Source organism: Acinonyx jubatus, chromosome A1 (assembly GCF_027475565.1).
Source record: "Acinonyx jubatus isolate Ajub_Pintada_27869175 chromosome A1, VMU_Ajub_asm_v1.0, whole genome shotgun sequence".
Classification (NCBI taxonomy): Eukaryota; Metazoa; Chordata; class Mammalia; order Carnivora; family Felidae; genus Acinonyx; species Acinonyx jubatus.
Window position 1 is genome coordinate 144,568,934 of NC_069380.1, and position 26,440 is coordinate 144,595,373.

The 26,440-nt window shown below is 35.9% G+C and overlaps 2 protein-coding genes and 1 non-coding gene across 10 annotated transcripts in view; 1 reads left to right on the plus strand and 2 right to left on the minus strand.

Moving 5' to 3' along the window:
• Positions 1 to 4,713: 4,713 nt before the first annotated feature.
• TMEM167A (transmembrane protein 167A) lies at positions 4,714 to 25,856 on the minus strand. Its single transcript, XM_027038871.2, has 4 exons — positions 25,699 to 25,856; positions 15,525 to 15,634; positions 10,519 to 10,553; positions 4,714 to 5,812 (listed from the first exon to the last, which is right to left on the minus strand). Exons 1-4 carry the CDS (start codon positions 25,699 to 25,701, stop codon positions 5,742 to 5,744), a joined length of 219 nt encoding a protein of 72 aa, XP_026894672.1. The 5' UTR covers positions 25,702 to 25,856; the 3' UTR covers positions 4,714 to 5,741.
• On the minus strand, positions 12,952 to 13,086 carry LOC113594926 (small nucleolar RNA U109). The gene has a single exon (XR_003415418.1). It is a non-coding gene; the product is annotated as a small nucleolar RNA U109 (small nucleolar RNA).
• XRCC4 (X-ray repair cross complementing 4) overlaps positions 25,839 to 26,440 on the plus strand; it is a 297,500-nt gene continuing 296,898 nt past the window's right edge. For 7 of the 8 annotated variants that reach the window (XR_003413807.2, XR_008299483.1, XR_003413805.2 and 4 more), the window contains exon 1: positions 25,840 to 25,994. The gene's annotated coding sequence lies outside the window, so the exon portion shown is untranslated. Of the gene's footprint in view, positions 25,995 to 26,440 lie in introns of all 8 variants that reach the window. The other variant, XM_053224614.1, reaches the window with a different exon arrangement.

A 26,440-nucleotide genomic window follows, 5' to 3' on the forward strand; every position in this document is an offset into this window, starting at 1 on the left:
GTTTTAGGAATAGAAAGGGCGATATGGAAGACCTTACTTTGTAGGGTAGGAATGTCAAAGGGATTAATTTTCTATTCCTTGGGGACATACAGATCATCCTGAGTTCCACCCCTATTTCTTTTCTTCATGCAAGGTTGAACTAACTGCCTAGGGATTCAGGAACCATCTCAGTAGTTCCTACATCCAATTTCTAAGTGTTAACAGATTCAACTACACTTCTTTGAAAAGATGCTTGTGATAGTTAATACTTCAACTAGTATTGGAACTGCCATAGTATGAATGCAATTTTACATTGTGGGTTTAGAATTAAGTCACTGTATGTTTTTTGGCCTTGATTCACTTAGGGCTAAGAATGTGACCCTATATTGTGTTCTATAGCTCTCTTAATTTCATATTGCAGACTTCTTAAACATTATTTTACAAGTCAAAGAACTCTCATTAGTTTTCAAGATTTAATAAAGGTTCAATTTGTGAATAACACATTGATTAAAAAAGCAAGCCAACTTTATTAAATAATATCAGAAGAAAAATGCTATCTTGTGTTTTTTAGGAATCTAAATGAAATATTATTTAGATTATTCTATCTTTATAATTTTCAATTTCCAAGGTCAAATATTTTTAGTGTTACCCTGAGCCTGCAGGTCACTTTTCTTTAACACTTCAATACTGGAAATAATTCTTCAGTGCTGGCCTTCTTGAAATCCTTCATGCCATAATGATTTCTTATTTCTTTTTAAACAGTATCCTTGCACATTTTTTCCAACATTTAGTCTAGATGTACTACTTGATCAAAAATGTTGAAGTGACTCATAAATTACATGTTTTGGCAATTTGGCTACAAACCTTCAGTCACTATGCATTTGCTCGTAGGTTACTTCCCATATCAAATAAAGCTCAACCAGTAGTGGTGTCTGGGTATTTTGCAGTTCTCAAGTGGTCTCATCCGCCACATAATGTATGTGATTTACCCTTATTCCCAATATTTATGCTCCCCCCCCCCAATAAATCTGTTATGGTTAAGGATATTAAGACAAACCCTCTGAATTGAAAACAGATTTTGCTTTCCCATTGTTAAATTCAATGGTCTCAAAGCCATTGTGAATAGTTTTGTCCTGAGTTAGAAATCAGAAATTTAGTGATTTTTCTCTATAAAGTGTCAGATCAACTGGTAGTTGTGATTAAGCAGTGAGGGAGGTTAATATATATTGTTGGAACTAACTTAAGATACTGTTTTTCTATTCCTATCTAAATGCTTGTTGAGTTAAAAGTTCAACTAAAAAATATAGTTGCACCAATTCATTTGGTTAAGCAAATCCTTTCTAGTTATAGGTATAATAAAAGTTTATCTGTGTGAATTCGGTGCTGGGAAGATAACAGAAAGTCCATGCCACGCAAAGCAAGGCACATAGTACATATAAGCTTTTTTGTATTTCTCAATAAATGGTATAAATTGGCTGAATAATTGACTCTGATGGACATTGCTCACAGGTAGATTTTGGACCAAATGTTTGGGTATCTGAAGGCTCATGGTGGAGGACAAAGTTGAAAGTAATTGTCAACAATCTGTCACTCTCATTCAGAATCCAATTTCTCCCATATCTGGGGGGAATTAATGACTTCATATCTAAAGAGAGTAATTTAGGCTCTTGAAAGTTCACTCAGAGAAACAGCAATAGAACAGCTTTAAGATGCAAAAAAACATAAAAACTTCTCCAAAAGAATCTTGACCAGCCATTAATTAAAATGCAGGTAAAATGAACAGAAACATTTCTCTATTCCCATCTCACTCAGAAGGTGCCAATTTCAATCATTTAACCTCTAAAGAAACTGTTCTCACCCATCTGACAGTAAGACAAAATTGGGAGGCTGAGAGTTCATTTTGATTTTTATTACATACCACAGACATATTCACTAACCAGAGTAGGATGATTCTGTTCTCTTAAAATCACAGGAAATAGTATTTCCACCTCCCCCCTTTTTCCTGATATTAGAGCTGCATTTCAGATTATTTTGGGATTACTTTAGGGTAAAGTAAAAGAAATCATGGAAGGCAGTGTATAAATGACATTATTATGAAGCTAAATGACATTATTATGAAGCTAGTAGTAACTTGCTGATTGAGACTAACAAGGCTGTATAAACAATGCTGATATTACTCAGTTGCTTATATTTTGAACACCTACCCTTTACCGGATGTGTGTGAAAAGTGGTCCCTAAGAATCTTCCATTCTTTGCAGCTTCCTATGGTCCAGGAAGTTCCCCAAAGGCTTCGAAAAGAGTACAAGTTCTTGCTTATTAGAAATCTTTTCTGTGCACCTGGGAAATGTAGACAGTGAAACCACTTCTGCTTCTTAGAATCACGGCTGCTTTGGGCATCGATGGAGTATGAGCCACTAAGAGTTCCTAAAATTATTTGACCTGACTAGTGTTACCTTGGCTTTATATACTATGCAGGAGAGTGTCTGGAGAGTATAGTATAGTATTGTATTCCTGGTCCAAATTAAGGCTGGCATGGATGTATTTAACCGTGTTTACACATACACCAAAGGAAGAACTTTTTTTTTGAAGGTTTTTTGTCAGGTAGGAGGGAAAATACATGTAGCTAATTTTGAGGTAGGTAACAGACAGAAGTGAGAAAAAAAATAGAAGACCCCCTAGGATCTAACCTCTGTCCACCTTTTTAGGCTTATGTCTTAATACGCCTCATGTGGCACAAGCTAGGGACTTAGAGTCCATAAATATACCACTGGTGCTTTTGCATACTGCTCTTCATTCAGTGTAAGCACTGCTTCTTGGGAAGGAAATTCTTACCTCTACGGTGTCACCCTTATTTTCTCCTAGAATCCTGGCATTATCTGTTACAAATGCTATCACATTACACTTTTGTATAAATAATCTCTCCCATCCACTGCATTAGGAACTATCAGAAGGCAGAAATTGTGTACTGGTTTTTCTGTCTTCAGTGATAATGTACTGTATGCACTCCATAAATGCTTCTTGAAAGAATGGTGATACATTCTATTTACAAGTGCTAGGTTTTTCCCAGAAAACTAGGCAGAGACCTGTTCGTTTCTCACTTTGTATACCTGGAGAAGTCACTTTATTCTGACCTCTGTCCTAAGATAAAACTAATGTGCATATTCACGATAAAGGAATCTGTTACAAATTATGTATTGCTATTATCCCCAGTGTGAAAGGGCTAATTTTTTAACTTGAACATGGAGAGTGCCTGGCACAGTGGACATTAACAGGACACTGGACTTGAATCCAAATTTTTTTAAGTCACAGAGGGAATTCAGTTGACTAAGGGTCCTTTTAATTGGCCATCTTTTAAGACTGCTTAGAACGAAGTCCTCCTGACATGGGCATAACTGAGGCCAATCAGGAACTTAGTATCAGCACAGAACAGTTTCCACGAGAGATGGAATCAAGATTCTAGAGCCAGGAAGTAGGTTAGGGAGAGTATTCAAGCCTTGCAACACATGGACTTAAGTGCCCACCATCCCATCCAGCTCTGTAGTAAGACCACGTGACAGAGGCAGCCACCTGATGCAAAATTGATCCTTAATCCTCTTCTGTATCCGACCACCCCACCAAGACCGCAATGGGAATATCTGAATACTAAGTGGACCTAAAACTACCGACATGGCCCTTTGGGCTAGAGAACAGGATTGTGGTAACTCTTTGAAAAAAATACATTAAGGAAAGTGCTAATTGCTTTTCTTTACAGAATCCTGTATGTCCCTAACTTCCCAAAGAGTCACAATGTCTGGGGTCAGAAATGAGCTGCTTCCCACTCTGTTAAGCATATACACACAACACTAAGTTTTATATGCTACCACACATTTTTCAAAGAAATTATTTCTTCCTCCACTTTCCACCTACCTCCTCTGAAATGTCAAAATTTCAGAAATGTCTTAGAACTGATTATCTAGAATATTCTTCCCTTTATTCATACCACTCATATTGGATTTGGATTTGTGTTAGCACATAAAAAGATCAGTTGACATAGCTTTTTGGAAAGTCTAGCTTGCAGCAGAGTTGGAAAAGTCTAGCTTGCAGCAGAGTTGGACAACAGATGGCCACTCAGAAACCAGCCTCAGAAAGGTGACATGCTCCACATGTATATGCTGATAAGAGTCCTATTTTTAGGACACCTGGAAAATTCTTGACCTAGTGCAAAGCCCAGGAGAAAGACAGTTCAGAGTACACACAATGACCATAGCCTGATTCCTGGTCTAAAGCAAAACAGACAACTTTTTACCAGTTACTTAGGCCAAAATTGTAAAATAAATATATAGACAGCCTACAGCAGCTTTTATCTTTTGCAAAAAAAGCAGGCAATGCATCACAAGCTTTTCTTACACGTTTCCTAGAATTCTTTTCAAGTACTTTAAAGTGGTCTTTAAAAAAGATGGCTTTCAATTCCATACTTTGTTTCTGCAGAAAGAGCTAGTGGCAGACTCATTTTCAAATAATTCTAAATAATTTTCTTTTCTTAAAAAGAGAAAAGGAATTAATAGCTAAGGATAATATCTAATTAGTACTACCTATGATGGGCAATTTTTAGCTAAGATATTTAAGTTCCCCCTAGCTTTGAAATTCTAACAGAATTTCAGTTAAACCTTAAAAAAAAAGGAACCTATGACCTTTTACTAACTGCTCTACTGCAAAATTTATGTCATATTCCAAATGTTTCTCTTGCTTTGATGAAGGTTATTGAAGGTCTTTATTATCAAAACTCAAAGACACTTATGCCAAGGTATACAGACAAGCAGATTTGAAAACTGTTTATCATCGCCTACTGAGTTACACAGCAGATTCCAGTTCAAGATGACACACAAAAAGTAAACTAGATTTAAAGTGCTGTATTTAAAAACAAAAAAATTCAGTTTGCATTTTGGGGCAATTAAAACTGGAGACCTGACACTAAAAAGAAAGACACATACAGGATTATCATTCTGAATTGTTCTATTTTGCTCTTTTCACTCTAAGAATGTAGTCTTATTCAGAGAACGACAGCTGGTCAATTTATTCGTAAGATATTTATCCATACTTATCTAGAGTTTTCAGAGGCTACTGGACCAGTCATCTATTCTAAACTTTATGTTACATATGGACATTTTCTCAATAGTACTCTTAAGTCACATCTCATTTACCTTAAGAACCACACAGGCTTGTTTTAAATAGTTGAAATGCCTGTAGTACACTATATAGTTTGCTTAGATGTACTCTGTTAATGGTCTGGTGTGGCCACAGGAAAAGCAAGCATTATTAAATATGAATGCAATCCTTACCAACACAAATTGAACCTTTTTTTTTTTCCCAGTAAAAAAGCTAGCCCAGAAAAACGTCTCATTCTATAAAGATTAATCATTTCCAAATCACAGTGAAAGGAAGTGGAGTAATTTACCAATTTTGTTTTCTATTCTATGTCTTAAGAGATACCTCACTAAAAACTGGTATCCGACATAACAGAATAACATTTGCAGAATGTAATATTGTAGTGAGAGTACAGAGGTTGATTGTTACAGACATATTAAACTCTGCGTATTAAATGGTTACATCCTATTTACATAGAACATTGGTCCAATAACAAAAATAGATAACAGCAGCTGGAAATTTATCTCATTCAATGTTCAGAGATAAAAGGGTTAACCATTCTTTCCATTATTTTCTATAGATAAGTCCTTTTTTCATACTGTAATCCAATGGCAATTAAATTCTGATATTTTTCCGAGCTACTGTATGAAGAGAATGCTGAAAGCCATCACTATACAGCACACTGCAACGTAAGGACTCTTCCGTTCACCTGTTGGAAAAAAGGAAGATATTCATGTTGATTCACTGAGTGGTTAACATGGATATGATAAGGTTATTACTTATTATGGGAGAGGGATATAGAAGAATCAAGATAAAGTTCTTGCCTAGAAGGCCCACACATTTGGGGGGATGGCCAAAACAAGAACTAGATATAACATAAAAGCAGTACAACACAGAATGAGCTACATTACATGGATTTATTTCTAAGATCACCTCCTTTTCATGTGTTTAGAAAACCCTTAATGCACCATCCCTATGCCACTGCATAAACCCAGATATTGACAAAATACAACACAGAATGTAGGACAGAGATTCAAGAGAAACTATCTCAAACAGCTCAATTAAGGCCAAAAAAAATCGCTTATTTTTTCCTTTAAAAAAGGAAATTTCTACCTATGAAAAGAAATTTGACATACAATTTTCAGCTATATATTTTTTTCTTGATTGGTCACAGTTTAAACACGAGAGTGATCAATAAAACTTCATGTAAGAAAGCAGACATAAAATACAAACCAAGAAAGACTTATCGACAGAGAACTGATGGTTGAGGGGGAGTGAGCAGGGAATGCGTGAAATAGGTGATGGGGATTAAGGAGGGCACCTGTGATGAGCATTGGGTGGCATATGGAAGTGCTGAATCATCATACTGTTATACCTGAAACTACTATTACACTGTATGTCAACTGGAATTTAAATAAAAACCTTAGAAAGAAAGGGTATAAAATGCTTCATAAAGAAACATTTTAGAAAAAACTATTTCTGACCTGGATTTCATATGAAATGATTTATAGTGTAGCTCTTGGGTTAGGAATGTAGAACTTAAAACAACCACTTTTATAGGAGTCAATTCTCACATGTGTTTAAAAAGTGTTTGTATTTGGAGAACTTCCCTCCCATGAAGCAGAATGGAGGTGGCTTGTGAAACTGTCTTGCAAACAGATTAGAGATTCTGTGATTGAGTTATCCCAACGTCAGCTTCTTTTCCTGTTTGTTCATTAATTGAATGGCTGTACAGTTCCACAAAGCACCAGACATTTCTGCTGCTCTGAAGGTGTGAAAGAAAGGAAGAAGGAAGAGGGAGTGACATGCTATTTCTAGAAATAATCATGGCATATACCTGGTGTCCTGTAGTAGAGATTGTGTATGCTCCCCTCACTTGTGCTTTTCTATGGTGTTTAAAATCAGCTCCCTCCCAGTAACTAAGTTCCTTTGGTGACAAACCATTTCATTTGGTAAGTTAACTACCTCTGGCAAATGCCAATCTTGACCATTCTCATCAACTAAAATGCTCAAAGTCATTTTCATTTTCAGAGCTTCCTCAAAGAGCTCACAGTCATATTGTTACTAACTTTATATCTTTGTGTTTGCTCAATGACAGTGTTCACAGAAGATATTACACACATACAAATAAAAGAAACATTTGGTGTTTTTCTATCCAGAGACATTTAGGGGACTGCTTTCGAGCTAAAGGAAATTCTAAAAAGTGAGACAACAGCATTTTCACAATGCCACTATCTCAATTGGAAAAAAAAAAATCTTTTAAAACTAGAAAATAACTTGGGACATCATTTTTAAACAATGTTAATTCTTTTGAGGCAACACCCAAATTATCAAACAAAACCAAACTATTCTAGACATAGTTTTCAAGTGGATTTCATAAGCAAGCCAGTCACTCTAGTTAGGGCTAGATAATCTCATTGTCTAATATAGTCTTATTAAACACCTAAGAGAAGAAATTAAATTGCCCTGAATTTTCCATCTGCTGGAGATTAATTTTTGAGGAAGTTCTTCTCTTCCTCATCTTCCAACTCAGAATGCTATAATTTACATATGGGTTTCATTTTCCTGTTTTTAATTTTCTTAAAAGAGATTGCCATGTGGTAGAGCTAAACATCTTTGGTTGAACTTGTGTAAGAATGTTACTTCTCGTCTGGTCTTAGGTCTGTCTAAGTGAATGTGAAACAGTTGCTGTAACGTGATGTGTAACATGATAAGATGATTTGGCTGGGCCTTTTCCCATTAAAACTGTATCCCTTCTTGGTGGATATATTCTGTGTCAAGATAAGAGAGGAGTATATCAGCATTAACATTTTTTGAGCCATTTTGCCAAAATGAAAAGCTCATGCTTACACATAAGTGGCAAGAATGCATAGTTTAACTGAACCATTTAACCTATGGCATTCATACTGTTAAGAGAAACAATGAAGACAATAACTGACCAAGCAAAAAGAAAAGGCAGTTTATAATCAGACAATAACAATGGATGATACTGAAGGCAATCATTACGAAAGCTACAAACTAAACGCCTTAAATTTTCAGTTATACTTCGAAGTAACCATTGTGCAAAGTGTCACCTGGGTCGGCTACTGAATGAAGCTGTACAGACTTCTCTAACTTATTATATAAAATGGATTTAAAATAGCTTGATACTTAATTTAATACCTTAAAGAACTTTTATTTGTGACTTAGCAACTTCATCATATTGAGGTGAAAGCTCTGCCCCCTCACTGCAGACTTTTTATTTTTACCAATGAACTTTCAGTATTACTTTGACAGAGACTATGACTCTATTAGGACTGTTTTGTTCTTCCATTATGTTCTCTGTTCGCAGTTTCCTTGAGGATTTCTTTCGACTCTGTCCTTGACAATATTGTTTCTTTTTCTGGGTAACTTGGCTTTGAAACTACATTAATTTGCATATATTTACATTTGCTACTCTCTATCAATCAGCATTAGCCATCAAGGGTGTTCTTCTCTTTGTCTCTCCCTTTGTTATTTTTCAAGTGATTAAGATTTCTACTGTTATTTCAGGCTTTGTGCTGTTGAGTCGCACTAGATGTCAGGTAAGGCTGCACCACAAATCTCTGCAAATCTAGGTTGGGCCCTCTCAACTCTGGTACTACTGACATTTTGGGCTAATCCTCTGCGAGGGGCTGCTCAGTGCATCGTAGGATATGTAGCAATATCAATGACCTATACTCAGTATACGTTCCTCCCCCATCTAGTTATGACAATCAAAAATGTCTTGGGGGGGGTGGGTTTAAATGTCCTGATAACTACTTAGCTAGGCTTTATCTGTGCTTTACCTCTCTGAAGTCAATTTTCTTCCTATAAAAGAAGAATTCTCATGTCTGTCACTCTAAGAGATAATAAAGTATGACAAAGAACACTGAGGAAGGACAGTTTAACATGTTAAAAGCACAGTGAATTCTCAAAAGGACGCCTGCTTCAGTAGTCAATACATTAGAATGAGGGCCTTGAAGGAAGTAGTTTAGGTGCCTCTATACACTACTGTCATTTTCTGGCAAGAAATCTGGCTAAGGAATCTTATAATCTCATCATAGCAGATTTTAAAAGGATTTCTATATAATTTAGTAGGATGCTTACAAGTTCTCCTGTTAATGGTTCTTGCCTATCACTAAAAGCTCAAGGGAAGAAAACTTGCTCTCTCATAATTATTTATTTCAGTGGCTAACAACATATGAATCTTAGAAGATGCTAAAGAATTAGAAACTGTCACAATTAATATTTAGTCCTTAGTTGAGACTAGGTTATACCTATAATATCTTCAGATATATTACACCCATTCTCAGGTATTCTTTAGAAAAATGTCTAGATATTATAAGAACTTAGTTTGTAGTTTTCAATCTTTAATCAATTTTGTTTCCTGTTATGAACCATCTTTTAAATTTTCCACATTTCTGAGAAGTGAATCCAAAATAAAACCTAATACTCTAAATAGAACACACATTGTCTAAGGGACATAACTCCTAATTTTTCTCTATTCAAAGTGACTCGTTGGGGTAATTCAGGCTGTTGTCAGGTTGGCTAACTAGAGTAAATGTCAAATGTAGGAAAATTTGTCTTTGAAGTCTCATAACTTTATAAAAGAAAAAAGTAGTTATATACAAATTAAATATTGGGAAAATATTAAAATCAGCCTTTTTTTTTGAGGGGGTCATGTAAATAATTCCAAGGTGGAGAAGAAATATTCATTTTCAGTCCAAGTGGAACAAGTACAAACGCTCTGAAGTGTTTTGGAACCAGCGATGTTAAAAAGGGTATACTCTATTATTCAGGAATACTGGTAAACTGTATCAGTAAAATACATTATTCACTTGCCAATCACTTGAGAGTCTACTATGAGCTAGGCACTGTGCTAAATGTCATATACACACAGGGATGAGACAAGGGTATATTACTATCTAAACATAAACACAAAAACACCACAAATTTTATTATGAAAAGTTAGAAGATAATCACATTTAACTTTAATCAGAACAAAACTCAGCTATGATCACATGAATTTGACAGGTGAAACAGTTATTGCTTTCTAAAAACAACATTCTAGGACTTAGCATAAGGCAGTAAAATGATTATGTTTAGACAGTTGGTTAGCAAGCCTTTCATTAGATGGGAAATTCATCCTTAGTGACCAAAACAGTACAAATTATACAGAGCAGCATATTGTATACTATATGCATGTGTGCATAAAACTATAAATGTTTGTCTGAAATCTCAACACCAGCAAAGCATAGTATTTGATATCTGAATTAAGATTTTTTCTTGTATTTTCCATTTCCCTGTGTATGAAGTATTATGAGGTATCCACCATGTCTAGTTTTAGCACAAGAAAAAGTTTGGTAGAACTCTATAAACTTACAGCTGATGATGTGGAAGTTATAGGACACTTACCAATTCTGGCGCACTTCCAAAATATACCCAACAATCTGCATAGAGTAAAAAAAGGAAAAAGTAGCTACTGTTTAGTGGGAAAAGTAAATCATTCTCTCAGTATCATATAGAGAATTCATTATACACTGGCATTTTCTCTTTTGATACTTTGCTTCAAAAACTGAAATTTATTTGATATTGAGCCACCATCTTTGTAGGAAAGGAGGCCACATGAACTTATCAACTGTTAGTGTACATAAATTGTCATAAACTGGGATATATGCAGTATCCTAGGTTAAACACACAGTAAATTAATATGACTGGCAAAAATTGGCACAGGGTTTTTTTGTAGAATTAATTCAGTCAACTTCAGTTGCTTTACTTTTAAAAGTAGAAAATACATATGCCAATTTGCATAAACATTAATTTGAAAAAATGGTAAACGAACATTTGGTTGGTTTGGTAGGATTTTGACATTTAAAAATAAAACTTTCACACTAAAGAAATTACTTTTTACAGAATGTAGTTCTATATTTAAATACCTTATAGCCATGAACTCCAATGATAGCATTTGCATAGCTATGTCATTCAGTAAGACAGAATATAAAAATATGTAGCTATGTTTTCAATATTAATGCAAAATCCTAGTTTGGGAACACTATATGAGTTAAATATGGCAATTAAAATACATACATTCTGGAAATAAGAATTACAATGAAAATGTTCATTTCAATTCTATGAATGAATAAACTGTGAGTTGAATACAAATTATGTGTATTTCACTTCTTTGGCATGTATAAAAAGTACTGCCTTTAAAAGAAAAGCAACCGAATCATTCAATGAATAGAGGTAGCTAAAAGATATAAAACATTGTAGGCAACTATTTTGTTGTTTTGACGAAAGAACAGAATTACAAATGGTATTATACATCGCTAAAAGTCAAGACAGATCAGCAGTACTTATTGCAGTGGGTTAGGACTGGTGTAACAATATCAAAATACTTAAATTTCAGGTAAATTGATATACTTTTTGCCAAAAGAGATGGCTGGCTGATGAATTATTGTATCTGAGTGGTTAAGACTGAAAGAAAATACTGCTTCAAGTAAGTTCTATATGCATTCCTCCTCTGAAGTGTAACTTCCTGACCTCAAAGCAGAATGTCTCTTAGTTCAGATGATACGAAATGGGCAAACATAGATGTTTATTTTGAAGGATGGATATTCTGACAGGTGAGGCAACTTTCCTATAGGAATAAAAGGACAAAAATCAACCATATTCTTGGAAATAATGTAGGATAATATAAGGGTCAGATTGTGCTTAAGTTTAATTCTACTTAATTGTTGCATTAACTCTGAACAAGTTATTTTCTCTTTAATAACACTCACCCTCATAGGGTTGTTATAAGGATTAAATGAGTTATTACACAGAAACTCTTCAGACTAGTGACTAACATGTTCTGTGTTCAGTTAAAGACAGGTTAAAGGCACATGTGACAGTAACTTCAGATATCACTTAAAATTGGCTTACATTTCACCAAAAAATGGAAGGCAACTGGTTAGTGACATGCAATGCCATGGTTCTTTGACTGTAAAAATCTACTGAGTGGAACATGCACTGTGGATTTAAAGCTACTCTGGCTGAAGGATTCAGAGGCAGGATACCTGAAGCTCCTGCATGAGAAGCTTATAGTCCCAAAGAACATAATCTAAAATCATATCACAATCAGGGTGATTTCAGGTTTGCTAACCTAGAAATAACTCAAAGCATCATTAGGAAATTGTGATAACACGGCATATTAAAAGCTAGATACATGAAAAGTTTCCTAACTCGGGCAACTTAGAGATTTATCAGTATCACTTTGGCCTTTCCCATGTATTTCCCTACCTAGACACATTTCTGTAATATGCTATTTATTAATTAATAAACAAATGCTATTTATTTAACACAGAAACTTTATTAGTTAGTAAAAACCAATACAATTATGCTGCTTGGTTTCTATGGCTGTAAGCCAGCAAATATATCTGGTGATAGAACTAATCAGGTCTATGATAATAGGCAATGAGAAAAGTAGCAATCTTTTATTGCTGCTTTTTAGTTCTGTATTTATTATTTGAAGCAGTAAAAAATTAAGTTGTTATTTTCAATAGTGAAGTCATCAAGAACCTGCTTTATCCAACTGGTCTCTATACATCGTTACTTAAACATGGAATACTCACTGTAAAGAAAGGGCAGTTTATTATGAATCTCATAAAAACGCATATTGTAACAAAAGGACAATGGCCTGTAAAAATTTCTCCTGGAGAAAATATTTCTTATATACAAGTCAAAATAAAATGGGGCCTAACATTTATAGAAACAGAAACAAAGTTTAAAAAAAAAAAAAGCCTTTTAAGAGCTGAATGGACCAGTATATGCTTTACAGTACAAACAGAAGCATGCCATTTCTTTGGTCTTCTATGTAGGAGAAATATACTACTACTCAGCCTCTACTGTAAGGCTGGCAGCCCTGAGAACTCCTTTTTCAATGTAGCATGTAATGGATGTCTTCCTGCTCCCAAAGGAATGAGGAGCAGACATTTCCACATGCCATCTACTTTCTCCATAACTGTATTGGAAAGCTAAGTATTGTGACTATTTTTTAATGAAATACTATGATTATTATTTTATTTCTAGAGAGAGAGTGTGCACATTAACAGGGGAAAGAAAGGAAAAGGGAGAATCTTAAGCAGGCTCCACAGGAGCCCGACATAAGGCAGGATCCCAAGATCCTAGGAACATGATGTGAGCCAAAATTAAGAGTTGGATTTTCAACCAACTGAGCCACGCAGGTGCCCTGTGATTATTTTTTAATGAAATAAATAAATATGTTATTAGGTAGGTGTTATGTATTATATTCCAATACCAAGGAACAGATCAATGAGAATGTTTATTGGTTTCTAACATATGCTTTAAGTTAATCGTCAGGAGAGGAAAGGCTTCATGCACAACTAAGCAACACATAAGACTATACAACTTCCAACAAACTGACATAGTACTATATAATTTCAACAAATGGACAAAGGATTAAAATGAATAAAGACTTAGTGCAAGAGGACTTCAGAGGAAAAAAGGTGGAGTGAAGAGAAATCAATGTCTATGAAGGAAGAGGGGGATTGTCATAAAGACTGATGGACAAATAACCTCAGTATTGCTATTTTACCTAGCAATAGATTATCAGTTTATTGGAACAGGATCACGAGATTTTCAATATTCACAACTGATTAGAGCTTCTACTTATTCCTTTACACATGTCTGAACAACCCTAATAAATAAAAAGGAAGAAATGTTAACAAAAACCAAATAATTTAGATAATGGAATGTTTGGATAAATGCTAATTATGACCTCAAAGATAAAATGGAAGTAAAGGAAAGAGAAGCAGAAATGATTACTTTCACAGTTGAGTATCTACCACCTTGCCTCTTGTAGATTTTTATTAGTGGAAAAGCAAAATTTGACTTTGCAGGATCCTAATCTGGCCTGATACAGGTTTGGAGACAATTATTCCAATGTGAAGTATTCTTTCAGCTTTTATTTCTTAAAAGGATTAAACAGATATAGGCTTTTTATCAAGAAAGGAGTTTGAGTCCCATGTTGGGCTCTGTGCTGGCAGCATGGAACCTACTTGGGATTCGTTCCCTCTCTCCCCTCTCTCCCGTTTCTCTGCCTCTCCCCTGCTCACATGCTCATGTGCTCTCCCTCTCTCTCTCAAAATAAAGTAAAAAAAAAACGATTAAGAAAAGTATTCACATAAATTAATAAATATGCAAGGCAAATAAAATGTATACAGCTCCCACCACATGGTCTCTGTTTTTTAATATACTCTTCCTTTTGGTTTAATTCAACATGTATTTCTGTATTATGTTTTTTTTCTTTTTTTAAAGCTTACTTATTTTGAGAGGGAGAAAGAGAGTGTATGCACCCGTGTGCATGTATGGGGGACAAGCAGAGACAGAGGGACAGAGAAAATCCCAAACAGGCTCCGTGCTGTGAGCATGAGCCCAAACTAGACTCCATCTCAGGAACTGTGAGATCATGACCTGAGCCAAAATCAAGAGTTGGACGCTTAACTGACTGAGCCATCCAGTTGCCCCATATTTCTGTATTGTGAATATGGCACTTAAAAATTTTAATTCTGTGTATCATATTAAGCTCAGATTTTTTTCAGGGTATGAACATATAATAAAACAGATGTGACATGCCCAAGACTTAATTTTTATTACTGTGTTAAGTTAGCTACATAAATTTCTCTAAAGATGTTTGCTTTACGATACTGACAGGGAGCTCATATGATTAGAGCAGTCTTACACTGGAGAGGGAATGTCTACATTATTATTTTTATGGACATAGTGCTTGCAAACTGTTAAATGCTTCAAAAACATAACTTTGTTTTTAATACCAACTTTACCAATTATTCTATAAAAAGTAAGGTGAAATACTGTCTTTGAAAGTACTAAACTGTATTTCTAATCCCAGAAAAAAACACAACTCCATCTTTTTTTAAATACACTTTTTTTTTTTTAGTTGAACACATTTCAGGTTACTTCTGGTATTTATCTTTTTATTTAGTAAGATTCTATGAATAGAAAGTTTTCCGTTTTTAAAAAATATATTTTGTTAAAGTTTATTTATTCATTTATTTTGAGAGAGAGAGAGGGGAAAACTTGAGCAGGGGAGAGGCAGAGAGAAAGGGAAAGGGAATCTCAAGTAGGTCCTGTACTGTCAGTGTGGGGCCTGGCATGAGGCTCGAACCTATGAGCCATGGGATCATGACCTGAGCTGGAACCAAGAGTTGGACACTTAACCCACTGGGCCACGCAGCTATCCCCAAAGTTTTCAGATTTTGAAAAACAGAGGAGAAAATAATGTAAAAAGTTATTATAAAAATAATTTATATATAGGCATTAAAATATTTAATGACTTTTATGGTAATTTACCCTCAATGTCTATAAGAACTAATATGGGTGATTAGATATCATTAGTAACATACCCAGTTTTATTTCTGTCCAGGAGGCTGGGTGCCAAAGATCGGATATAAGCACAGGTACATATAAGCAGCAAGATTACAGTCAACAGACTCTGAAAATTGAAAATGGCAGACTAAAAAAGAGAAAAAGAAAAATTAATATCACAAGAAAAACTGCATAGGTAAAAACTGCCAGACAATTCCATATTAAGAATCATAGTTTTGTTCTTCAAAAAAGGCAAACAGAATGACATGTCTGAGAATACTTAAAACCCCAAATCATAAGGTATTCAGAGAGTGTACTTTCCTCTCCATTCTTTGGGCTAAGGAATGCAGAAGATGCAACAAAAATTCTAAATTCAAGAATTTGAAAACATTACCAAAAATGTCATGAATCCAAGGAACTCACCAAAACTCAATCTTTATGTAATTAATACAGACGTTCTAGGAACCCAGACTATGAGGCAGGACAGAGAGTCTCCATGCTCTGCCTGTAGCTGGCCATAGGACTTCAGTTGAATCACTGACCTAAGGCTGTCTTTCACATCTGTAAACCTTGGTGGACAGCGGGGATATAGACTAAATGTTGGCTCAAGTTTCTTTCAATTCTTAAATTCTTTTAGAGTAAGAATGTTTTAAATTTAAGCAATCATGTTCCATGCATTGACTAATACTAGGCTATTAGGTTTTGGTGAAAGAAAACCACTTGCTCTTTCACTGTTGGTTCTTTAAAAGTTATTGAAATAATTTAACACAGGAATGATTGGAAATCACAGTTTTTCAGTCAAAGTAAAATGGAGGTGGGCTTAGTCTACTCAAAATTCAGCTCAAACATCATCTTTTCCGGGAAGTTTCTTTGGACCTATCTGCCTCCCCTCTCCTATTTCATAAAAAACTCTCCTTTCTGTTCCCACACAAACTGTTACACATTTTATAATACTCATCCCTGAAAGTGGACATTGCCTTATCAGACTCTGAACTCCAGCACCTGACAAGGCACCTACCACAGAGCAGACCAAGAAGTAATGGCTGAATAAATAAAACAAATTTTTGAAGGTGCAAGAATACCACTATATAAATAATAAAGAAAAATTGTTTCCATTTTACACAGGTAGATAAAATACATCAATCTTACACAGCAGCTAGCAACACGCTTAATTACTAAACCCAAAGGCACCTCCCATAGTGTCAGAAGTTAAAGAATAGGAGTTATAAAAATTTTTTGAGAAAGGCAAAATTGTTACTTGTAAATGTTAAGTGCTACCTGAAAAGCCCAAAAGAATTTAGTGAAAAACAATTACAGACAATAAGGGAATTGGGTGTGGCTGGGTACACAACTTAAATATTTAAATCAGTAGCTTCATGACTGTATTACCAACTGGTTGAAAGACATAATGGAAAAAAAAGTCTCTATTTGTAACAGCAACTAGAATAAAAAGCTGAAATATCCAGGAATAAGCCTAACAAAAAATGCAGTACTGGCATTAAAGAACAAAATTGACAAAACCTTTAAACATACCGAAAAACATAAAATTAGAATGGAGTGGTATGTGAGGTTCTTACACTGGAAGGTAACATCATAAAGCTAATCTGTAAGTTTACAGTGTACTCAACACCAACCAGTTATTTTCAAAATAGACAACTGACTTTGAAGTTCATATGGAAAAATAAAGCAAGAATAGCCAGAAGAATCCTAAAAGAACTAGACATGTCAGAAGTTATCAATATTTTTTAACCTCTTATATGTTTTTATGGCAAATATGTACAAACTATTTAAAACATTAAGATAATTACGTTATTTGCCAATATTAAGGACAAAAAATGCTTATGTACAATGACAAACAGTGGGGAAAACACACAAAATTCCATAATCAGTGTATCTTTAGCTATGTAAACCTTATACAAGCAAGAGGGGCGAATGCAGTGATTATCTCTGGAAGGTTTTTAACCCAATTCTCAACTTTTCTGGATTTCTGTAATTTCCTAAGTGTTATATTTATAGTCTGAAAAAGATAAAAAATGACTTGCATTATTAATAGTTGTTTTGCTTGCAAATCATTTCTTAATGGATACACAAAGGTAAAGTTTAATATGGCTTGTTTTTTTCTGAACTGGATTTTAATTTTACATCTGTGAAAACAAGTGATACAAATTTTATAACTTAAATCAATAAATGAACTCTAAAGACAAATTTTATATAGAAAACACAGTATTTCACAATGCTTGTCTTTTAAAGACCGTATTTGAACATGTATTATCAATTTATTGATATAGTATTTGATAACAACCTCATGAAATATAAAGCACAGATTTCTTTCCAGCCAAAGTAACTAAACATGTATTTAGTATCTATGGTGTCTGAGGCATGAGGCTAGACACAGGATTAAAAAAGACACAGCAGGATTCCTTCCCTTCAGGAGTTTACAGCTAATGATAACTGATATTCACTGAGAGCTTCTTTTGGATTATCTTGTTTATCCTGGTATATTTGAGGTAGGTGTTACTAATACCTTTATTTTATACATGAGACAACTGAGGCATGCAGCATTTACAATCAAGTTAGAACAGGTCATGTATTTTTAACAAGTAAACAGCAACTCCTTGTAGCGTAAGTAAGTGGTTAGTTACTAAGCCATGTGGACAAAAAAAATGCTGTTTTCATAAAGAAAAGTCAGGAAAAGCTTCAAGAAGAAAGCAAGGACTGAAGTCAAATCATGAAAGGGCACATTTGGATTGGCAAATAGAGAGCAGGCTCCAGAAGAGACGAGAGCATGGAAAATATCCCCATAGAATCGAGAACTTGCATGTTCAGGGAATAATGAGCAGACTTACTGTATTAAGCAAAGGACCTATGCAGTAAACTGGCTGGGAAATCAGTTTGCCACATAGGTTTATCGCATTCCTAATGGAGTATCTAAATCTCCCAATTTTGCAATGTGTACTTTTTCCTTCCCTAAATGTCTAGTTAAAAAAAATGCTTAAATGATAGGATGTCTGGGACTGGTTTCTAAATAATCCATTTTGTGTGATGGGAGGAGTGTGGTTGATGATGAAATGCTGAGTATTTGAGGCTTCATTATACTCTTCTTCCTACCTTTGTATGTTTGAATTTTTATATAGTAAAAGAATTTAAGGGGCACTTAGAGACATGCCTGTTATTAACGAATTGGAATGTGTATGTATACATTTGTGTGTGAAACAATTTATAAATGAAAACCAGTTACAAGTGTGCAATATAAGATACAGACAACTTTGTTTCTAGGGTTTATAGACCCTAAGATTTAAACAAATAATCTTAGGTGGTATATAGTCTTTTACATGTACTCAGACTGACCAAAAAACAATGTTTCAAACATCCAGACATTAGCTTACCACTGCTTACTGTACCTAAGCATTCCTTTTAAAGCTTAGCATCTGTTGTCTGCCGACACAAAATTTTAGTCTAAGGTTTAAAGGAAACAGATGTTCCTGTTCTTGTAGCAAAATGATTAGGATTTGTTTAAAATGTTATAAAATTAAAATGTTATTAAAATGTATAAAGTTATAAAAATGTTATTAAAAAGGAAGAAGCTAAGATTACAAAATAGAAAAGATTTTAAAAAAGGTGATAAGGGAAATAAAGTTAATTTACTGTTTTGTTCAGATCATGACATCTTTTTCAAGGTGCTCTGTGTTTTTGCAGACTATTTTTGCCTGCATGGTGAACTGACTCAAACTTCTGGTTTCAACTTGAATCCCCTCTGTGAAGTCTTCCCTGTCCCCACTTGCTACACCAAGCAGAGGTTGAGATAATTGTGCAGGTGTATATATATATGATAGCACCCATCAAACTGTAATGGTCTCCTCTATTTTATTGAGGTCCTTATCAACCCCTTGTGCCTATTAAACAGAATAGTGCACAGAAGTCACTGAAAAATGCTGAATGAACAGCAACTTGAAAACTGCAAAATAACAATTTTAACAAATTCAAGAGCATATTTAAATGCCAAATCAACAGTGTATTCTATTAAAAAAAGCGTAGATTAGACTGTTGAATATTTTGTTAACTATTCCAGAAAAACTGCCATGCACTGCTCTGCATTTATATTTACCTATCAATGGTATTTTGGAAAATGCAAATGGAAGAAGCAATACCCTTACGTTTATGTTAAGGGCCCAGGGTATAGGGTAAAATCAAGGCCCAAGGTTAATTCCCTCCCAGTATCTAAACTTTGTTTGGTCACCAACTGGAATTCAAAGAAAGTCCTACCAAGAAGCCAGCTTCAAAGTACTTGCATATGGGACAATGAGTGTTCTTCTGACTCTCCCTGGATGACGGAGTACGCTAGCTGGCTGGCAGAAAATTCTAGAACCTCAGATAATTCTCAAGTCTAAGGCTTATTTACATAATTTTCAGTCAGACAACACCAGGGAGTTATACAATGGTATGCTACCCAGTTTAACAAATCAGCTATTAAACATCAAATAATTCACGTTGCAACTAAGGAGTTATAAATCATTCCTTTTGGAGGCTCTAGGAAAAAAAAAGTTTTCTGGCCTTCTCCAGTTTCTAGAGGCTTTCTACAATTCTTGGCTACTGAATCATCACAGGGACCTTGATACTTCTTTTGTGACTATGACCCGACTGCTTATTTTTTTTTTTTAACGTTTATTTTATTTTTGAGAGACAGAGCATGAGCAGGGGAGGGGCAGAAAGAGGAGACGCAGAATCCAAAGCAGGGTCCAGGCTCTGAGCTGGCAGCACAGATGCGGAGCTCAAACTCACAAACTTTGAGATCATGATCTGAGCCAAGGTCAAGAATTGGGACGCTCAACCGACTGAGCCACCCTACTACTTACTTCTTAAAGGAAATCTTATGATTAAATTTCTCTCTGTCCCCATAATTCCAGATAATCTTCCCATTCGAGAATGTTTAGCTTAATCCCATATGCCAGTTCTCTTTTGCTTAATAAGATACCATATTTACAGGGTTTGTTTTTTTGTTTTGTTTTGTTTTTGAAGTGGTGGAGGGCATTTTGTCTATCATACCGAACAAATATTTTTTATTAAGAGGCATCCAATAACATTCCCTCAACTCAGGGCTACCTATGACACTCTCTGGAGCATAACCTCAAATACAACCAGGACAGTAATACTTGGGGTTGTGGATCACAGCAGCCTTGCCTTTGACCATTAGTCTGAGAGTTGTGTTTATTCTTCGAAATGATACGGTAGAGATCCTAAAATATGTTTCTCCGAAGGCGCCTTTTATTATCCCTCCACAGTAGTAGATAGTAGCCCTATCTACTACTCACAGCTGATCAGACCTTCTGATATGCTTCAAATAATTAGTGCTATTGTACTAAATCAAATTATCCAAATGTGAAGGAAATAAACTCAACAAGTCACTTTGTATAACCATTCTGAAGTAAATCACAATTTGTTAAGCAATCTGAAATAATGAAAATAATCCAGACTTTCATCTGGCCACCACTAACGAAAAAAATTTATCAGTGAATTGATGCAGAATGTTTGATACAAAGCTTAGTGCTCAAACAAAAAATTACTTGTGATGTTAACACATCTTTTAAAAACTCCCTACTCTCAAGTCAATTTAAAAAGTTAGGAATATTTATTTCAGATTCAATTTTTATCATTTTATCTATGAAGATACAATTTCTTATTTTGTCATTCCTGAATATTAAAACTGTCTTCATTAGGTTTGTATATAAAGGGAAGAGTTCAGTGTAAGGTTTTGCTTTTAGATGTATATATAAAAATAGTCTAAGAAACCACCCAAAACATTAGGAATAGAGGGAAAAATAGGAGAAAAGATCCCAGCAGTAAAAAGGCACAAAGAAGCAATGAGAAAAGCAGCAGAAATATACATATTAATAGGCTGAACAGTTCTTTGGTGTGCTCAATGACTGGTTGCTAACTGTACTTAATCTCTAGAAAAGACTGCCTAAGCCTACAGTATTTTCATTAGTCCTGGATCACTTGAGCTCCTTGTAGCATATTTATTTTTATCATTATCAAAACAAATTGTTTAACCAATTTATTGATTAAGGGCCTTCCTTATAACACTGTCTGGGGGCTTCAAATGTTGATTGCCTCTTATGTGGTAAGTGACTGACATATTAATTCTTCCAGTTTTACTGAAATTCACTTTAAAACAAGAACTGAATACCAAAGACTTAAACTGTTACAAGTCCAAATAATAATAATTTTAATTGTTTTAATACTTACTGCTTTTACACAAAAGTAGTGATTTATCCTTCTTCAGAGGTGGAAGGAGACCCCAGAAATGATATTTGACCTAATTGTGATAAAAATTATACAGCACTGCAAAAGTGGGTCAGCATTTTATCATTTACAATTCTAGGTCAGGCCAGCATTTTCTAACTAGTTTCTACTTGTAAATTTATAGGTAACACTATTTGCTCTTAGAATAGAAGACATGGAAATGCAGGAATAAATGAAGCCTGTATGTAAATGTGCAAACACTTGCCCCACACAGGTGACCACAGGTGATTACTAACATCCATTAACACACAGAAATATTAACATTTTCTTTTGGTGTTGTTAGCACCTAAGAATAATCTTTGTTGCTTACTGTAAGGCAGCACTGAAATTGTACCAAATACACAAATTATCTTGGTTTCAGATGAAACCAAGAAACCAGGATTGCTTAATGTTTTAATGTTAAATAACGGTCTCTCAACATGAGTGCCTACTAAACATTTGGATTATTTAGGAAATTATCCAAGTATATAAGTTTGTTCTTGGATAAATCCATTACCTCTACATAGCAGTTTAATTTCAATTGTAAAATGAGGAGCTAGAGTAAATAGCCATTTGATCTTACTGGTCCTCTTTCAAATGGTAGAGAGAGACCTTTCCTACTTCCACTTTCCACTTAAAATTAAGAACTTTCATGGCTGTGAGGAAAGCTACAGTCCAGAGAAAAGCACCTCAATTCTGTTCTCCATTGGCAACACAGATGGTCATTTGCACTTAGTTTCATCTCACTGTCATGGTACCTATAATGCATTTACTGTGTTTGTATTGTTTAGTTTCCGAGCGATTTTATGAACGCCACAGATCTAAATATAAAGCAACAAGGGGATCAAAGGTGTTAATAGGAGAAAGCATACATAACTTGGTGAGCAGTAGGCTTAAAAAAAATAAAGCAAAAAATACTTCACATGTTGTCGATAATTTGATAAGACAAAAGTATTCCAAAGGACAAAGTGCAACTCTTGTTATGAAGAAAAGTGTTCTGACCATGAAATCGGAAATGTGGCATGAAGCTTGGCTGTTCATAAGAATCACTTGGAGCTTTTAAAGACTATCAATGCCCAGATTTGGACTGAATTGGTTGGGCATTGAATTTCTCAAAGTCCTTTCCACTACACGTTATTTCTCTTTATCATCTCTGACAACACATTGAATTTGCTTATTTAATAATCTCCCCCAGTGGACTGTGAACTCCTTTAAGACACCGGGCAAGACTTTGTATCCTCAGACTTGCAATCATTTGAGGACTAGCTAACTGCCATTGTGATGTAGATATCAAAAGACCTGGTTATCTACTTCAGAAACTCTAGCTAGAAAGAAATAAAGGTCACAAGGTATTGCTGTTTTCTGCTACGCTGGAGGGATACTGGAGATAATATAAAGGACTATAGACCCCAAATGAGATCCAAGAGAAAACAGAAGAAGGGAAGGTTTCTTATGAAAAGATGAAACTTGAGATACATCTTGAAGGATGTTAAGAGCTAGGGAGAACAAGGCATTCTGAAGTTCTTAAAAGTATTCATTCATAAGTGATATAGTTATCAGATTGTGTTCTAGTAGTTGTAAATAATTATGGCTGATAAACCTTTTATGGCTGTGAAATTGCATTTTAAAAATGGATTCATTAAAATACAGTAATTCAAATTTAAGTCATGATCACTGAGTTACCTCACGAATACACGAGTTGAGGTGCAAATTCAAAAAGGAACTTCATTGTGTAGCTCTTCGAACTACAGGGTACTTGCTTTCTCAAAAATGCTGACATTCTAAGCTCAGAGGAACAGAGCAGGAAAGAAATACTAACCACCTGGCAGTTGTTTCTATTATCCATCCATGTAAGATTGGCATACTTGAGAGCAACAAATCACTAAGACATACTTTATCTTCCATTATGTTGTTTTTATTACCAACAGCATGAAGATTTCTGGCATCTGGATATTAAAATAAATTTGAGTCCTGGCTCTACTAACTACTAAGTGTACAATCCCAAGCAGGTCAGTCTCCTTGTGTTTGACTTCCTTCACCTGTAAACATCTACTCAGACATTATAGGCTTGAAATAAGACAGTGCTTATAAGTTGATTTTTTGAACACAGCCTGGCATACAGCAAGTGCTAACGAGAGCTATTCTTGTTACTTTTGAAAAAACAAGTATGGCTAGACAGTTTAAATACTGATGATCTTAAACACATTATCTGTCTTGCTATTAGCTAGATCATAAGACACTAAGATGATGAAAATAATAGATCTTTGACTTGTACTAAGAGTAAAATAACTCAACCTTAACATCTATGAAGCTATGCAAGAATTAAGAGTAACTGTCTCTAGGGCCACTTGGCTGATTCAGTAGGTAGAGCATGTGACTTGCTCTCTGGGTCTACCCCGCATTGGGGGTAGAGAGTACTTAAAAGGGTAACAGACTCTACCATTTTTAAATTGAAAAAATGAAGATTTTCTAAGTTCAGCAACAGTTCACTAATGGCAATCTTTAAGAGCAACTGTAGGGCCACCTGGGTGGCTCAGCCGGTTAAGACTCTGAATCTCGATTTCGGCTTAGGTTATGATCCCAGGGTTTGTGAGTTCAAGCCCTTCGTCCAGCTCTGCGCCAACAGCACAGAGCCTGCTTGGGATCCTCTCTCATGCTCTCAAAATAAGTAAGTAATTTTTAAAAAATTAAAAAAAAAAAAAAGAGCAAGTGTATTCATCCGATTGTGTGGTACAGAGGGAAAGAAGCTGGAGTAAATTCTTGGCTCAGGAATGAATAACCTCCCAATAAACTGCCATCTCCTCTGTAAGTGGTAATGTTCTCCAGGCAAGACCCTGTGATTTATGCCCCATCTATAATCAAAGTAGTTGGAGTAAAGCAAGAAACAATTAACGAATTTTCGATTAAGTGTCTAAGGGTTTAGTATTGTATGGGTTTCTGCAGGAACTTCTGGAACATAAGCTCAGCAATTTTCACCCCACAATAGCTTTTTTTGAGTCATGGTTTCTTTTGATACTATAATCAAAGACATGCATCCTTTCCCCAGAAGTATGCTCATAAATGCAACATTTGGCCTGTGGATTTAATTAAGTGCACCATGAGGTCCTGGTGTAGAAGCTGCTGGCATTGACTATAACAAAAGTAAAATGGCTTCAGATATAGCTTGAGAGATTTCACTATTACTACTACATCTTTCCTCCCGCCATGCTGGCTTTAACTCTTTTTCTCTGCCTGGAGATGTAAGCATTTCTTTTGCAAACTTTCATGACTCGTTTTAAGCTTTCCTAAGAGGCCCAAACTATCAAAGGAATCTGTAATAACACAAAATAATACATAAAACTTTAAAAAGGTGTGGGGAAGAAGATCCCAGGCCAGGCACTACCTCAAGTACATTCCTGCGAAAAACTGCTTCTGCAGAGATCGCCAATCATTTAAAATCTACTGTTTATAAAAGAGTATCGTTAAGACTGAAAGAATGGAGTAAAAGGGGCCTGAAAGGTCACTAACCCAACAGACAAAAATTAAGGTGTGGGCCAGGCCCGTGGGGCATTAGAGGACGCAAAATAACAAGCGCGAAGTTGAGAAGCTCCATGTCTCCTAGAGTCACTGACCACAAAGAGTACATTTAAATGATTGGGTTAAGCCAGACCAGCGAATTCCTTTGAACCAAGTCAGAAAAGTGGACTCTGCGGGAGAGGCTGGGACCGGCGGCCGCGGGGTCTTTCTTGGGCGGTGGGCCCCGGTTCTCCGTGTTGGGCTTGCAGGGGCCACATGGTTCCCGGGCCTGTGCATCTTCCGAGCCCGGCAGAATCAAGCTAGTGACTGAACTCCCTGGCCCGCACACCCAGGGCCGCCGTCCAACCCTCCGGCCCTAGCTCGCCCCCACTACCCCTTCACAAAGCTCAGCTGCGACCCCACAGCCCCAATTCTTACCATAGTGAGGCCGGCGAAGCCCCAGCCACATCACCCTTCCGGGCGCAGGGCGGAAGAGGCGTGCCCACCCCACTTGCCCTTCTAGTTCCCTCCCCGCGTTCGGTTGGGCCTGTCAGGGCACCTCCTTCTGAGCCGCGCGACCCCGACACTAGGATAGGTTCCTCGCAACCGGAAAAGGCAGGAGTTAAGAGACGTCATGCGCTTCTGCGGAAGAGGACGACACTCTCATTGGCTGCGGGTCGTCTGTCTGTAGGAGCGGGCCTTTTGGAGGAGACCGGAAGTGGAGCGAATGAGAGGTAGTGTCCGGAAGTGGGGGCTGCGTATTTTAGTAATAGTAATCTGTAGTCCTGTCCTTTTTTTGTTTCGCTTTCTTTTTTATTTTTAGTTGTCTGTTATTTCCCTGTAGAACTCGGTGTTTGGATTTTTCCCAGCTCGGATACCTCTCACTGTATGCTCCTGAGACTTCGGTTTACGGACTCTTGGGGGACGCCTGGGTTCCCTAAACTTGGGCGCAGGGCGTGCATCTGCCACGCTCTCTTTTCAGTTTCTTCCTTTGCACCTCAGGGATTCTTTAGAGTTAAGAGCGCCTTGGAAAAGCCTTGTATTGGTTGTGGGATTAGGAAAACACTTGAATCTGGAGTATTGTGTTAAGTAGGCTGTTGGACGTTTTTCTAACGCTGGCCGCGTCTCTCTCTGTCTCCCAATTCCCAGCTCTTTGTAAACTGTCCATGGGTTTCACCTG